This window comes from Hemibagrus wyckioides, linkage group LG20 (assembly GCF_019097595.1).
Source record: "Hemibagrus wyckioides isolate EC202008001 linkage group LG20, SWU_Hwy_1.0, whole genome shotgun sequence".
Taxonomy (NCBI): domain Eukaryota; kingdom Metazoa; phylum Chordata; class Actinopteri; order Siluriformes; family Bagridae; genus Hemibagrus; species Hemibagrus wyckioides.
Window position 1 is genome coordinate 18,813,301 of NC_080729.1, and position 16,705 is coordinate 18,830,005.

Sequence of the window (16,705 nt, forward strand, 5' to 3'; positions counted from 1 at the left end):
TTAGTAGAAGCTCTTATCCAGAGCGACGTTCAAAAGTGCTTTAAAGTCTCAATCAGTCAATACACTAACCCTGGTTCAATAGATCACAGACTTGAGGTATCACGTCCATGAGGAGTGTTTGAGACGTCTCGGTGATGTGCAGAAGGCAGTCCTGCTTTTCAGACTCAGTAATCAGATCACTGAAGCTCCGCCTCCTGTGACCGTACGTCTTCTTTAGCCCGCTTTAGCTCAGAGTTCATTTTTAATCCGATCCGATCGGGAAAATAAAGAAAACAAACACTCTTGTCTTCTTGTTATTTCATTTTCCCCACACACATACTTCATGTGTCACAGGTTTAAACCTGACTGATTTCTCATTGGTTCCAAAATCAGACCAACATTCCTGACCGTATTCCAGATTCTGGCCTGACTTTACGTTCATGTCAGTGGTGCTGAGGTACAATCACAGACACCTGAAGCTTCATTGTGTTCCTTATGCAGTGTTTAAATCATTCTTCAGCCCCAGGGTTCTTAACATCGAGTCCTAGAATCAAAGCCATGTGGATTTTCAGGTTTGGTTACAGTGCTGGAAATCAAACTATCCACACAAGGTTAATACACACTATATTGCCAAAAGTTTTGGGACACCTCTTTAAATCATAGAATTCAGGGGTTGGGCTCGGCCCCTTAGTTCCAGTGAAAGGAACTCTTAATGCTTCAGCTTCATACCAAGACATTTTGGACAATTTCATGCTCTTTGTGGGAACAGTTTGGGGATGACCCCTTCCTGTTCCAACATGACTGCACACCAGTGACCAAAGCAAGGTCCATAAAGACATGGATGAGTGAGTTTGGTGTGGAGGAACTTGACTGGCCTGCACAGAGTCCTGACCTCAACCCCATAGAACACCTTTGGGATGAATTAGAGTGGAGTCTGCGATCTATCATCAGTGCCTGACCTCACAAATGTGCTTCTAGAGGAACGGTCAAAAATTCCCATAAACACACTCCTAAACCTTGTGGAAAGCCTTCCCAGAAGAGTTGAAGCTGTTATAGCTGCAAAGGGCGGGACAACTCCATATTACATTCATGTGCAGGTAAAGGCAGACGTATATATATATATATATATATATATAGTAGTGGCATATAGTGTAGGGGTCCAGGCTCTGGTCGATTCTGACCTCATGTTCTGTCAGTGGAAGATGCTGTTATGGATGCATTAATGCTGATCTGCATGATTCAGTGACTAAATAAGAGCACAAGAAACTTCCGGAAACTTGAAGAAATGATCCCAGAAATAAAAAAGTAGTGAATGTATAGAGTCTGTGTAATAACCAGAGTCGACACAAAAAAAATAAAAAAAATAAAATACAGTAAATCTGAGGATAGCTACTCCACATAACCTGTAAAATAACACACACACACACACACACACACACTGCTGTATGAGAAACTGTTTTATTTGTTGAATTTAAGCCGTCCCTCCTCCGGTTTGTTCGGATCAATGGAATGAATCGGATCAGTAGGTTATTTACATGGATTTCTTTTTCAGTCCCAAAGTGTCCCTATAAAGCAGAGGTGGTGAGGTGGTAGAACGAGCAAGTCTCGGTGTATAAAACGACCCCGGCGTGAGAGGAGCAGGCAGACAGCGCCCTCTCCCGGACGGCTCGGGAAAAGCAGGAGTTTCGCTGCAGACCCCGGGGCTCTCCGGCCCGGCACGGACGTTTACAGAGCACGCAGGAGCGACGGAGGTAAAGACAGCGTGAGAGAGAGTTGGCTCTTCACAGTGACACACCTCACTTCCTGTCGGTTAGTACGCTGCGTCGGTGTACGAAAAAAAATAAAGAAGGCCAACGGAAAAAAAAAGGGAAAAATAGATATCCTCGTTATAAGTCTTTGAAAAATTCCTCGATCCTCAGTTTTCACGTCTCAACAATGTAAAGAAAATAACTCCTGCAGTACTAGTGCTTAAGTAAAGTTTACTATAGACTTTTATTATAACAAAATAGGCAGTTCATGGAGGGTTAAATATCTGTTAAGATTTCATTGTACAATAAATTTCTCTTTCAGCTACGCGTCGGCATTTTAAGCCACGGATGCACACGGACATCTCGTAGAATGGCAGTTCCTTACGAATGGCAGACTTCCCTACATGTAAAAATCAAAGTGAAAGTGATGTTCTGTATGTAAGACACTTTGGAAAAATAAACAACAACAATAAACAGTTTTGATGTTAATGACTGCACCTGACTCGATCCTGTACAAATGCATTGTGGTCAAAAAAAAAAAAAGATAAGCTCCCGAATATTGACGATTAACAGAAAGTGTAACGAAGAGAAGAAAAGAAAAAACGTATGATAAACATGAAACATGGAAGTATGGTAGAAAGGAAAACTCGAGAAAACTAAAAGGTCAAAGAAGACACGCTCTTAAAGCTATAACGTGCAAAGTTTTGCTTTTGTAATTTTTTTTTTCTGCTATTTTTATGATTCTGATGCCTGAGAGATTCGACGTCTGTATCAACATCATACACAATGAGAGGAAAAAAAAAACAAAAGAAAGGAAAAGAAAGGATCCAGCTCAGTCCACGTATCTCTCCTTCTGTAAAAAGTTTCCTCCCTTAAACATTAAGGAACTGTACCGTTTCCAAAGTCCTGCTGATGGACGTTAGGCTTGGCGTGGACGCGTCCCTTCTCTCTCTGTGTGTAAAACCGGAAGCAGTGGAGACGGGAGAGGAGGCGACGCATCCAGCCCTGGGGGACACCTCCCGAAGTGTCGCTGTGAACTGGAGATTTGGGGCCCAGACTGAATCAGGAATCAGCGATTCAATTGTTGAGGAGGGGAGGAAAAAAAAAAATACGGAGAAAAATAGAATAATAAATAAAACAGAAACGGGAGAACGGACTTTGCGGCTTCGCGGCGCTTCATAGTTTCTCCTTGGATAGTACCCATATGTATGGTCCAGACTGCTCCTCGATGATCTGCTTGACTTGATCATAGATCTCTTCCAACGTGTCTCCCTGGACAATGGCTGAAACACACACACACATTTTTAATCCACTTAGCAGAAGTTTTAGAAAACAGCTCTGTATGTATGTGTGTGTGTGTAAAACAGACTTCTTGTATACCACAGTGTCTACTGGTCAAATTAATATAAATAATACAGAAAACATCACCACTGTAAATTCTGCCATCTTGGAATTGTGGAAATCACATTAAAAACATTCCAGTGTATCCTGACAAAAAGCTACGTTTTTCACTCCACACACTTAAGAGAGCGGATTAAAGCAGGTGAAAAACACTGCATAACATTATAACCGGGTGCCAGGTGAAGTGAAGAAGACTGATGATCTCCTCATCATGGCACCTGTTAGTGGGTGGGATATATCAGGCAACAAGTGAACATTTTGTCCTCAAAGTTGATGTGTTAGAAGCAGGAAAAATGGACAAGTGTGAGCGAGTTTGACCAAAAGGGCCAAAGTGTGATGGCAGATAGACACCTTCAAGGATCTAGTTGAGTCCATGCCTCGACGGGTCAGGGCTGTTTTGGCAGCAGAAAGGGGGACCAACACAATATTAGGCAATAATATATCATAATGTTATGCCTGATCGATGTAAAGGGAAAAGCACAAGGCGTAAGACAATGAGAATTCATTTGATCTGTGTTAGTTTGGAGCAGGTCTCAGTTGTAATATCTTTGCACAAACGAAATTAGAAAGAAAATCAATCCATTATACAGCAGATAACAACGGACTAAGACGATACGATTTACGGCTGTCATTATATAATGATATTTATGGTTTGAATTTAAGAAAAAGTGCAGAAAAAAGTTAAATAATGAGCCTCAGCACCCCATCATTTGGTGTCTTCCACAGCGAGGTGACTGACCTGTGAAGTGCTCGGTGAACTCCTGCTCCAGCTTCATGGCTCTGTCGTACGTTTTTCTGCCCTGCTCGTCTGTCAGCCTTCTGTTCATCTCCCTGATGCATTCACACACACACAAAAACACACACACGCACACACGGTAAAATGATTAGACATCTTCAAACCCTAACCCGTTCTATGCTGCTGAAGGGGAAATCAATACATTTTCATGCACCACATGTACATACTGCACCTCATCTGACCCTAGTGTTTACTTTCATATCATTTACAAACACCACACACACATACACACACACACACAACCAATACACCATCTCAAACTTTGCACAAATTCGACTAAACTGATGCCGCACCCATGAAGCAGGGTGGGTTGAGGGCCTTGCTCAAGGGCCCAACGGTGGCAGCTTGGCTGTGCTGGGGCTTGAACCCTGATCTTCCGGTCAACAACCCAGAGCCTTAACCACTTGAGCTATCACCGCCCCTCCCACCATGGATTTTAAACGTGTTACACACTGCATAAAGCCGACTACATACAGTAGTTATTGTCATGCTTTATATAAACAAAATGACACTTATAGATTCAAAACAGTTGAAGATTATGACTAGTTTACTTTAAACCATTAAGGGGGCATTTTGTTACAGTTTGGTCTTTTTTTTTGTTAAGAAAGGGAAGTACTGTAGGTGTGGTCAGGAATTGTGCCAATAATTTTTGAGTTGCCTGTGTAAAGAGCGTAAAACTTTACACAGTCTCAGACAGGAGCTTAAACATTCATCACTAACATGATAGTGATCTATACAGAGAAATGTATGTTTAAATTATGCTGCTGTGTGTGTGTGTGGAATCCAAGTTACTTACATGATATTCTCCACAGATTTTGGTTTGATGAAGATGGCAATGGGATAGAGCTGAGCGACCTGCAGTCTCTTGATGGCGTTGCCTGATACATCGAGGATGCAGTGTTTACCCTGACAAGCGGAAGCGAGAGTCAGAACATAAACATTTGTTTACTTGCAGTATTTTTCTCTCGATTCATTTCCTGTAGCCATTTGTTTCAGTGTTTCAGCTACGCGGTGGAGTGCGGATCATGTTTACAGATTACGGTCCTACGTTAAGCTCTTCGATCTGTCAACAATCTGTGAGACAGCACTGAAAAACGTTACTGTTGCCATGGCAACACCTGATTCACTCGTAGGTACTTGTGGGTAGACGATTCACATGAATAAAAAGATATTTATATATACATAACGTTCTCTGTAAATAGATGTTTGTTTATTGTTATGGAAGGAGTCTCCAGTTGCTTGCTTTGTGATTTCTCGAGAAACAACAAGCTGCATTTTTTCTTCTCAGTATTTACAAAACAGAGGAGAAAAACAGGCTGGTGAGGGAATGACCGTTTTTATGAACCGCTTTGTACTGCTGTACTTTAAAAGTAAAAGTCATACATTTTCAGCGACTTCGCGTACAGACTGCACGCTGGTGCCGTAGAGGTGGTTGTTGTATTGGCCCGCCTCGATGAACTTATGCTCCTGGATGTCTCGCTCCATCTGCTCTCGAGACACCACAAAATGGTAATCGCGGCCGTCCACTTCGTAGTCCCGCTTCGGCCGTGTCGTATCTGAGACACGATGGAAAAGCGGCACGGTTTGAATCGCAACACATCCAGATCGATCGTTACACAAAGTAATATTTTAGCTTTAATCGCTGGTTTAGTAGCAAAGACGTACATCTTTCTTTGATTTATAAATTACACAGAGAGCATGGAGATACTCACGAGGAACACAGGAGCCAAACTTGTCGGGGAATTCTGAGATCAGATCGTCGTTAACTCTGTCTTTCATTGGCCCCAGGATGATCACTGGACGAGTGTAGTTCACTGCAGAGAGAGAAATTAACAGTCTAAATTCAATACACAGCATTTCTACATCTCTAATCTACTGACCACTAGATCAGCCTCGGATTATATCCATCACGTGAATAAATTACATTACGTTAAGCAGAGTTCATTTTCTCACCTTCTTGCTGAGACACTGGTTCGTAGGACAGTACGTATTCCTCCTGACCGCCTGAGAGTCCAAAACAACATGGTGGTTAGAAAGAGCATCTTATTCAGTGAGATTCTTATGTTGTGTGTTGCAGTGTTTAGTACAGTGTTGGTGATTATTAGCCACTGCGTTAAGTCCATTAAACATGCTCCTCTGGTCACTTAAATTGGGCTGTAAATCTCCAGCATGGTATTTCTGCAGATATCGTCATTTCTCTGTGACTCGATCTTTACGACTGCATTACGTACGGAAAGATCATCCTAGCATCCTTCTTCACCATGCAGGGTAAAAACCCATTCTTACATTCAAAGCCTTCAGCCACATGCAGAACAGCTAGGTGATGAATTAAATAAAGATTTATGATGTGTATTTTATTGACACCTCAGCCTCAAAGTGACTGACAACTGTATCATGCTCTATTAATAATAAACTTTCGTGTTCGTTTATCTTTATCTCTGACCCTCTAACTGATAAATGACATCCTTTAGCCTCAGGATTCATTTTTTGTTGAATTTATAATGAAAGGGAGTAGTGTGATGGAGTGATGTCTTTTGTGTAGGTGTTGCAGGACACAGTTCCCATCTGATCTAACTTGGTTTCGCTCACTGTCTCTGTCAAGAGACAGAGAGAGACGAAAGACTGGAGTAAGGGAAGCTCTGTTGCTATGGAGACCGGCCTGGGGCTGGCTTTGCCCTCGCTGATTGATTTCTCCGAGCTTGTGCTCTCGCTGCCTTCTGGAACATTCAGCCTCCTCTTCCTCACTGCAGTGCCCTTCCCAAGGAGGGGAGATTAGACCCACCTTTCTGACGGACAACTTTATTTACTCCGAAGCTGCACGAGGAGGAGTGTATTTTTTTTCACGTCTATGTACCGATATACTGCTGGATACAATATGAAACATATTAAACTGAATCAATGGTTTCTGTGCGTTCATGTGTGTATATATACAAAGTGTGTGTGTGTTAGTGAGAAAGCATCAGATATTAAAAGTGAAGCCAGACACGCAGACGAGAACGGCGAGTGACATGAAAGGGGGGAAAAATACATGGAAAACTTACGGTAACTACTTTCACTATCACTGGCATTAGAGGTCACATGCTCTGAAATCACAACACGGGGGAACAGATGGTGAAAACCCAAAAACACTCAGACAAATACACACCCAGTCAGATGGAGGGAAATCCCTGGCTATTATTTTTAAGACAAAGCAGAAAACCTCTAAAGAAACCCACATGTGAACCCAAGCACAAAGAAAATTTCTACACCAGCAGGGTGAAAGTCACACTTCAGCAATTTCTCAGGTGCATTAACACACCTGAATCAAGCCTTTAGCTAACGGTGAAGTTGCTGTGAAGCTGTATTAGAGCAGGGGAAATGCTAAACTGTACCATGATGAGAACCGTGAAATTTCCCAACTCTTCTATAACTTACTGTTTTACTTTCTTTTTATGCTGTTAATTACTATTCTATGTACCTAACCTTGTATGTGTACATGTTTTTAATATTCAAATGCTAAGATTTTACATATAAAACGTACACAGTAATAGACACGTCCTCTGCAGCCTGATGCAAGTATTTTAATCCTAACATACAGTTCATTAACAATTAACAGTTAAATGGTGAATGAAGTGAAGCCACCCTACAGGCTCTGTATGTTGTAAAGCAAAAGCTGACCATAAATACGGTCCAGCATTCATCGACATTTTTTAATGCAGTTAGTTTTCTGCTCAGATTCGTGAGCGGTCATTTTTATCCTTTTCTTCTTCCAGGTGTGATTGTGAAGAAGTACAACATATGAATACAAATATATTATGCATTTAACGTACACAAAGAAAGTCTGGGAAAAGGTTTAAATCTAATTTTTTCCCAGTTATCAGACAACATTACCTGCATGTAAACATGTTGTGTGTTTGCAAAAATCTGTTTATAGTTTACACACGGACTGACTGACCGTTCGTGTTTGTGCGAGTGTGAAATTCCAAGAACAAAACAGTTCTTCGGAGCGAACTCACGTTATCATATCTTTAAACAGTGAACGTTAAACTAGATGTGGAATGAGGTTGTGGTAATGAGCTGTGAGAGTGACGGAGACAGGAGGACGTGACCAACAGAAAGAGTGGAGGAGGAGGAGAAAGAGGAAGAGGAGGAGGAAGGTGTGCATCTGGAACATCTTGCACTTACTCTGGCTTTTGGATAGTGTGTCACCTGGATTGTCCTGTTGGTTGGTTAGCAAGAGAGAAAGGGAGAGAAAGGGAGAGAGAGAGAGAGAGAGAGAGACCAAAACAACCACAATGGGTTACTTGTAGACTCTGGCTTCTACCACTGAATACAGCAGCCACTGACGTCACAACTGATCAGCATCGTGGCTGCTGTATCCAAAGTAGTGGCGCCCCCTGCTGGCCCTGTGCCGTGTCTCCCTAACCTCCCTATCCGAACGCTTTTCTCTCGTACTTACGGTCCACATCGCTCGTTTCCTGCTCGCTCGTCTCCTTGTTCTTGTAGAAGGGGAACTTGCGGGAAAAGAGGTTCTTTCTACGCTTGTCATTGAGGGACTGCTGAGGACGAGAAGGAAAGAGGAAAGGAGGGAGGGATGGATGGAGGACAAAAAGGAAAAAAAAGGAGAGAGGAGAAAAAAGGAGGTCTGATCTGGAGGAAATAATAATAACATGACGCCGCAGTGTTGACCTTGTGCATCTCAAATATCCGACATTCCTGGTCGTTCAAATCGGACTGAATGATGCACAAAGTCAGTGCTGACTAATAAAAAATAAATAAATAAATAAATAAACAAATGAACACATAGATCACCATGAGTAACACACCTACACCGTGAAGAACGGCACAACCAGAGTGAGAGAACGCAAAGCAGGAGAAAGAAGTGAGAAAATGAGGAAACAGCACCAAATGTTTAAGGAAAAAAAAAATCAAACAGCAATGAAGAAGGAGAAGAAGGAAAAAATGGGGGTTCAAGCAATCTGACCCTGCCTTAACTGACTTTTTTTTATTTTAAAGAAAAGCAATCATTTTAAAGGCCAAATTCATGCTGTTTCATCGTCTTAAAAAAAAATAAAAAAAATAAAAAAAATAAAAACAGTTAAAATGTTTGTGATGCAGAGAAATCTTTCTATTATTAATAAACAATGTTCCTTTTTTACTAATCAATCAATTTCTGTTGGTTAAAATACATTTTCTTGTCCCATCAAAGTCACAAAATATTTTTATTTACTCTGAGTAATAAATAAATTTCTTTTTTTGCGATATCCTAAAAATCCCAGCATAAATAGAGCGAGTTAATACATTTACCCCTTACACTTACAGCTTGCTTGTTACAGGTTTTGTTTTTTGACGCCAAAATTAAAGACATTCTCACAGAAAATACGCTATGGTTAATGATGATGATACGTTTTAAAATATGCAGCTGGGTCATAAATAATTTCAATTAAGCCTAGGCTAAAATAATAAGTAGGTCAAAACAATTAAAATGGAGACAGTACCATTAATATATCTGCTATTGTCTACAAGATAATTAAGCAGTAATTATGCATCTGTTTCAAATAGATGAGACTCCTAATGCTATTGCCCCAATACCTCACACACACACACTTGTATATTATGTGCCATATGGTAAGAGGGCACAGGGACTTTGTGGGTCTGTCAGAAACGTATGTGCGTCTGTTTCTGATTAGCATTGACCTGCTTTCCTTATCGCCAGCAGCACCACGAGAAACACAAAAGAAATCCCCAGCAGGAAGGCTTTTCTGCCGAACAAGCACAAGTGAAAGAACTTGAAGGGGGGAAAAAAAGAAAAGGAGACGGGTATTCAGCGAAATGTAAAGTGGGTAAAGCTCTAAATTCTGCCTTTTTATTATTTCTACTACAGCACACACACTGAAAGAGACTTTTAAAAAACAATTATTGTAAAAAAAAAAATGAAAAAGAAATTGATTGTTTCTAGGAAGGACTGAGATACAGAGAGACAATAGTGTTAATAAATTCTTTCATCTTAAAACAAAACAATAATAAATTCATCATTATACCAAAGAACACATTAAAAAACATCCAGAAGGTTCAGTTCTAGCGGTCAGTAGTTTGTTTTTACAGACAGTGTGGCATAGCACAGGTAGGTGAGTGAAGGGGAGGGACAGAGTGAGGGGAAGGTGAGTGAGGGGTGAGAAAGACGCGAGTGGGTGTACGGGTAATACGAGCAGTCCAACATCGATGGCAAGCGTATCTGTCCTGTTTTCCGCTCATGCATGCCTGCTTGGGGAGTTAGCATTTAGGGGGGGAATACAGTTTGGATGCAAACGCTGCTGTTATTGGTGTTATAAGAAAACTTCATATATCGAGTGGGCCAGCAGGAGGCGCTGTTGAACATGCTGTTAAAGCATCTCTCTCTCTCTCTCTCTCTCTCACTCTCACACACACACAAGTGCATTACAGTACATTATAAAGACAGTCATGTCTTGCATGAGTTAATTCTGAAAATGTTAAAACATTCCTGGTTAAAAGTTTTCTTGCTGCAGGATTAATAAGAAGCCGATTAATAAGACAGGAGCATATATCTGCAAATATGAATAAATTGAATTACTCTACCTTAAATTAATTATGCTCTATCCTGAAATTCCTTAATTCAGTAACTAAGACTTCATTTCAAGTGTGTCATCGTTTCTGTGTGAATGTGTGTACGCTGTGGTGCACTTACCCCTTTCTCCCGCGATTTAGAGTTGAACTTGACTGTTTTTAACCTTGCTCTCTCCTTCTTCTCCACTCTACGAAGGACACAAAGGTCACAGGTCACTAACGTCGGCAAAACAACTTGCAAAATCTCCAGAAAGACTCCCCCCTAAATATCTGAACAGTCGGAGAACAGACGTAAAATACATTTCTATGGCGGAGCTGATGATATGCTAGCGTTCATATTCCCAGGAAGTAATCCGATCAAGATGTCTGCCTCATACTGTAGCTATTATAAGCCAGTGTGCTCCTGTGAAAAGCCTGACCTCCTTTTGCTGGGGATGACTCCCATCTCCTCGACCTCGCCCTTGGCGGTGACCTGTCTCGCCTGCCACCACTCATCGTCGGAGGCGTTCACCACGTGCAGGATGTCACCGAATTTAAAGTTCAGGCCCTGACTGGGGAGGCCGGAGTCCTTGGTTTTATCGTAGTCAAACAGCGCCCTAGAGAGAGGAACACAACACTGTGAAGCACAGCCAGGTGGTCTGAGAAATGGGCTTCAAGTGGGTTTCATTTAAACCTCTGTCGCCTGTATAATGTCAGCTTGGACCTAACGTATTCTGACAGTGAATAGTTAAGAGACAAAATATTGTCTAAATAATGTAAAAAAACATTCACAAGGCTCAACAGCGATGCAACAACTCGTTCACTGTATTGTACAGATATAAGTCGAAACCCAATGATGGGTTTTCTTGAGCATCAAAAAAGCCATATATTGACCGTGTTCTCCAAGTGGGAGGGGCATACTCTGTCTGTCCTGTCAATCACAGCAACACTAGCCAATCATGGATGTTCATAAAATGAATCTGTGCTGAAGGAATCTGTACGCTTTATCTTACAGTTAAAAACAGACTTTATATAATAGTCTATAAAGTTGCAGGTGAGGGGTGTGGTTTAGTGAGAGGGCGGAGTTTAGAGGATGAGTGGCAAGTGTAAAGACTAAAGCGGGACAATAACAATCTTATCTTATCTTGTTTCCGTATGGCATATGGCCGACATTTACACTTTCGTAAATGTTTCATGTTGTATAAATAATTTAAACAATAATTGCCTAGCTTAATTACGTTTCCTTAATTTATAAATAGAAAGAATTACACTAAGGAGCAGTTTGAAGTTTGATCCTTCTTTGAAGTCAGTGTGAGTGTGTGTGTGTGTGTGTGAGTGAGTGAGTGAGTGAGTGAGTGAGTGAGCGAGTGTGTGGTACCTGACGTATAGTGATCTCTTCTGACTGGTCCTCAGAGACCCGGAACCAGAGCTGATACTGCTGTTCATCATCTGTTCTCGCAGGTCATGGATCTTCGCTTCGAAACGGCTGTATTCTGCAACACACACACACGTCTGTAAAACATACTGGTATGGCTAACTGTACTCCCTGACCTGCTTGGTCTTTAGTGTTTAAAAAGTAAGATGTGGATGCTGATGGTATTTTTCCACCACTAGAACCTTTGCCATCACACTGGTCACTGGTCCAGTACCTAATTTTTCAGCTGTACAGATTTTATTAGCTGCTCAGGACTAAGACCAACAGGGGCTCACGATACTCGGGGCCGAGGCTAACAGGATTATCTGTTATATAATGTACAAATGTAAATAAAAACAAACAAAAAAGGACAGTTTGGAATGTTTGGATGCAATCATGATAAACTGCATTGCTCTGTTCACAGTACTGGGTTTCTGTGTTGTATTGATAACGACTTCCTGTCAGTAATTTCACTGCAGCTGATAAAAGCTGATTAGATCAGGACAGGAGGATCAAGCAGCAGAGGTCAAGAGATGTTTGGATGCGTGCAGAGCTTTGGGCTTTGGAGAGAGAGAGGCTTCACACACGGGCAGTGTCGTTACACGGTCCAGGCTTTAAGCGCTCAGGAGGGTGTGGACGCTTGTGCACACCTCTTCATTAAAATAAAAAAAGTGTGTGAGAGAGAGAAAGAGAGGGAAAGAGAAAAGCCTCTTTCACACTCAAACCTGGAACAAAATAAGCACATCTTTACCGGTTGTGTTCAGCATCTGACCATGATCCACACATTAAACTTCCTGTTATTAACATTTTACTGGAATAGTACTAGAACACCTTAATGTTCAATTTTAGAATTAAAAGGAGCATGTGTGTACGATGTAAAGTAAGAAGAAGAGACCTACACAGAGAGAGGTGGAAAAACGAGCTGCTATGTTCATTCACCTTTGATTAAGACTACTCTGTGTGGAGGTATAGCACTTGTGCCCTAAAAGCTGTCTTCTGTACGATCCGGTCCTCTCTGCTGTAGGAACACTAGCAATGAGTGTTTTCTCTCAACCTCTTCAATATAACCAGATGTGACAATAAGCCTTTGGCAGGACTGTATGTGATGTCCTGTGTCTTATATAATTACTCATGAAATAGTGCTGAGCACTAACACACCCTCTGTAAGGCTGATATCGCTGAAGCACGCTCATATAACACAGTTTTCTTTAAGCTTTCGGGCCAAAGAACAAAAACATCGAGCTGATCTGAAATCTCGCATAATTCATGCAGTTGCTTTAATACGTGCACATGCACATCCTGTGAACTCCAATTCTGTCCGTATCATTAAATAATTATAACGCATGGTCAATCAATCACGTCATGTTAGACGGAACGGTTCTGTATCACTTTTCACTGCAATATTTACGCGGTAAAGTGATGAGTGAAAAGCGATATCGTACAGTCTCTCAGGTCATGTAAGGTGCAGAGAAGACCAAACTACTACAGCACATCGCCCCAGCCCTGGGGTTTTACTGCTTTGTTTGAGATTTAAATGTAAAATCAGGTGACAAGCGACTGAGGAGCGTTTTACCGTCGAAGGCAAAGGCGACAAACAACACGAAATCCCTTTAAATAATAAAAGGATACACAACATAGAGCTATAATACTTGATTAACCAATGTACAGACGCAGTTACTTACAGTCTGTATCTGCGTCCTTGTTCTTCATTTGGTCCTTACAGCGCCAGATAGAGTACACTTTTTCACACTCTACCCCTTCGTCAGGAGCTCCTGGTGACTAAAAGGCAGCTCGACTCCATGTTCACTAACTCTCACACAAACTCACGCTCCATCCTGCCTCTGCGCACTCAAGCCCTCCCCTTCCCTCTCCACCCCTCTCAGCCCAGTCTACTCATCCCTCTCTCCATCCCTCGCTGTTCAAGGCCACACACTTCACTCTCAGTAACGCCGTCCTTAAATAAATGTCAGCCTGGGGTAGGGGGGGACGGGGGACGGGGACGTTGTGCAAACATTATGCTCATACACACAGAGGAGTTTATCATGTGGTGTGTGAGACAAGCAGGTCTCATCAGTAACCAATTCAAATAATAATAATATGACTAGTAATAACAATGTAATAAATTAAATTATAAATAAACAACTAACCAACCCACGCACACAAATGAACAAGCTGAAACCGATTAAAGGAGCGCACAGTGAAATATGCATGCAGCGCTAGGATGTTTATATACACATAATTTTCATCTGATCTCAGAATATTACACAGCTGTTTCCTCCTAAGCAAATAATTCACTAACTCCTTTCATTTTGCTTCCTAACCCTCATTATTAAGCACCTCCCTATAAAACAGAATGAACTTTCCAAGCCTTTTGACGTGGTTTAGGATAAATATGGAGGCAAGAGTGTCCAGTAGCCGAACTGGACCGACTCTGGTCACCACCGAGCGGATCTCCAGCTGCTGTTACAGCACTACAGAACCATACACAGCTAAAGAAATGTCCTGTGATGGAGATTTAAGGTTGTAATGCACCAAACCACAACTCAAGCACTGACTGAATGGAGATCTGAGGAGCATACAGTGGGCGTTCCCTAATATTCTAGCGGCGTACGAGTGAGAGTTACGCCTGATTAGCTACAGGAATATTAGCGGGCTTTACATTAAATTGCTCAGGAGTTTTTAATAAAAAAATAAAAAAAAAAGAGAAAAAAAAGTGTGGGCGGGACAAATCACGTCAGAACAAACCATGTTTCAAGACTAACTCCGCCCACTTCACACTCTCAATTACAGTTCATAGTAATAATAATAAAGAAAAAAGAAGTAATTAAATATTAGTTAGATAATGATTAGTTAAAGCGATTAGTTAAAGTTAAAATGATTAAAGTTATTCTATTTAAAACCCTTTTTCAGATTTTATTTTTTATTAAAAAAATTAAAAGAAAATAAAGAAAAAATTAAATAAAAAAAAAAATAACAGCTTAAAATTTTTTTTATAATAATAATAATAATAATAATAATAATAATAATAATAATAATAATACAACAATAAAAATAGCCTCCTGGTGGTCCAGTTGCAGGATCTTGTGCTCTCGTTGCCATGGCCTGGGTTCGATTCCCGGGCAGGGTGCTACCCCAGCCACTTAAGAGTTAACTCTCAGTGCCAGCCCCAAGCCCAAGCCCGCATAAAACCTGTGCCAGATCAAAAAAACGCAGACCAAATGATCTGCTGTGGCGATCCCAAACAGGGGAGCAGCCAAAACAAGAATACAAGAACAAAAATGAGTCCCAGGTGAATGTTGTTCTTCTACCCGAGTGCTGGTTATTGATTTGTTCCTCGCCGTTTCTGGTCTACAGTATGACAGGCTTACCGTCTGGTTTAAAGTGGGCGACGATGGTGACCGTCTGCCCGGCGTTTTTGAGAGCAGCTGCTGCCTGTTCGTGTGTAGCACTGTGTAGGTCCACTCCGTTCACCTGCAGCAAGAAAACAGGAGGAAATCAAAGTTTTATCGCTCCTGATATTCTAGTCTTGATTTAATTTAGCATCTGCTATACAAAAACCGAATGAACATTTTTGTGCTACTGACATTATTTACTATTACAATAATAATAATAATAATAATAATATTTATTATTTTTCACTACAGTGTCAATGCTTGTTTTAAGCCCAGCTTTTTAAACTTCCTACTTGGCTGCCAGCAGCTTGGAGCAGATATGCTAATAATTGGATAAAAACAGCAAAAAAAAAAAAAATTACAAAGAAGTATATGTTTTTGCCTTGACATTTTTATCTCACTAAAACCAAATTTTTGCATGTTATTATTATTCAGCGCCATTTTTCAAAATAAAAAAGGCCTGAGAAGTAGTACAAGCATCACTTCTTGGCAACCGAAACGTTTCTGTCATGTCATTTCAGTGTGGTTATTGAATTTAGAAACTGAAGATGAATGAGTTTTTTTTATTTAGCGAGCGCTCCACCCTTCCCTAATGAGGAGGAAATTACTCCAATTTTGTGACATCAAGCCTACATAAGGGTGTTTTTTTTTTTTTTAAGAAGAAACCTAGCCCTGTTTGGGTGCAGAGAGAGAGAGAGAGAAAGAAAGAAGGTTAAAATAGATTATAGGGTGTGTTCTTGCTTTGACAAAAACCCTGAAAAGTGTGTGGGAATATGAGAGAGAGAGAGCGAGAGAGAGCGAGAGAGATCCACAATGACTGAGTAAATATCTGAGAGAAAGGTTGGACATACTGTATATGGGTGTATTACTGTATATTTACTGTGATGTGAAAAGGCTGGTCAGTCACTCTCATATGATCATCTATTCCCCGCTCATTGATTTGAATCGGGTTGAATCAGACTGATACTTGATTCTTTTGCTTTGTTTGCTGTGTGTTAGTTTGATTCCACACTTTGTATAATTAAAGAAATCCAACAGGTAAAATACTGGCTGGAGGTGTGTTCAGAAATCACAAAAATCACCTGAGCACCTTGAACACGTACACTGATCAGGCATAACATTATGACCAGGGCCAGGTGAAGTGAATAAGTCTGATGATCTCTTCATGGCACCTGTTAGTGGGTGGGATATATTAGGCAGCAAATGAACATTTTGTCCTCAAAGTTGATGTTAGAAGCAGGCCAAATGGACAAGCGTAAGGATTTGAGCGAGTTTGATGAAGGGCCAAATTGTGATGGCTAGACCACTGGATCAGAGCATCTCCAAAACCGCAGCTCTTGTGGGGTGTTCCCGGTCTGCAGTGGTCAGTATCTATCAAAAGTGGTCCAAGGAAGGAACAGTGGTGACCCGGCGACAGGGTCATGGGCGGTTG

The 16,705-nt window shown here is 41.1% G+C and overlaps 1 protein-coding gene across 16 annotated transcripts in view; it reads right to left on the reverse strand.

Moving 5' to 3' along the window:
* Window positions 1-1,421: 1,421 nt before the first annotated feature.
* The window catches only part of dlg1b (discs large MAGUK scaffold protein 1b), a 75,557-nt gene continuing 60,273 nt past the window's right edge, over window positions 1,422-16,705 (reverse strand). For 10 of the 16 annotated variants that reach the window (XM_058417877.1, XM_058417870.1, XM_058417876.1 and 7 more), the window contains 12 exons: window positions 15,250-15,352; window positions 11,846-11,960; window positions 10,908-11,084; window positions 10,610-10,676; window positions 8,363-8,462; window positions 6,966-7,007; window positions 5,878-5,928; window positions 5,637-5,738; window positions 5,308-5,480; window positions 4,721-4,830; window positions 3,868-3,959; window positions 1,422-3,010 (listed from right to left, as the gene is read on the reverse strand). In XM_058417877.1, coding sequence (XP_058273860.1) covers window positions 2,904-3,010; window positions 3,868-3,959; window positions 4,721-4,830; window positions 5,308-5,480; window positions 5,637-5,738; window positions 5,878-5,928; window positions 6,966-7,007; window positions 8,363-8,462; window positions 10,610-10,676; window positions 10,908-11,084; window positions 11,846-11,960; window positions 15,250-15,352 — 1,239 coding nt within the window. In that variant the 3' untranslated portion in view covers window positions 1,422-2,903. Of the gene's footprint in view, window positions 3,011-3,867; window positions 3,960-4,720; window positions 4,831-5,307; window positions 5,481-5,636; window positions 5,739-5,877; window positions 5,929-6,965; window positions 7,008-8,088; window positions 8,123-8,362; window positions 8,463-10,609; window positions 10,677-10,907; window positions 11,085-11,845; window positions 11,961-13,563; window positions 13,715-15,249; window positions 15,353-16,705 lie in introns of those variants that run through there. The other 6 variants (XM_058417871.1, XM_058417881.1, XM_058417875.1 and 3 more) reach the window with 4 other exon arrangements.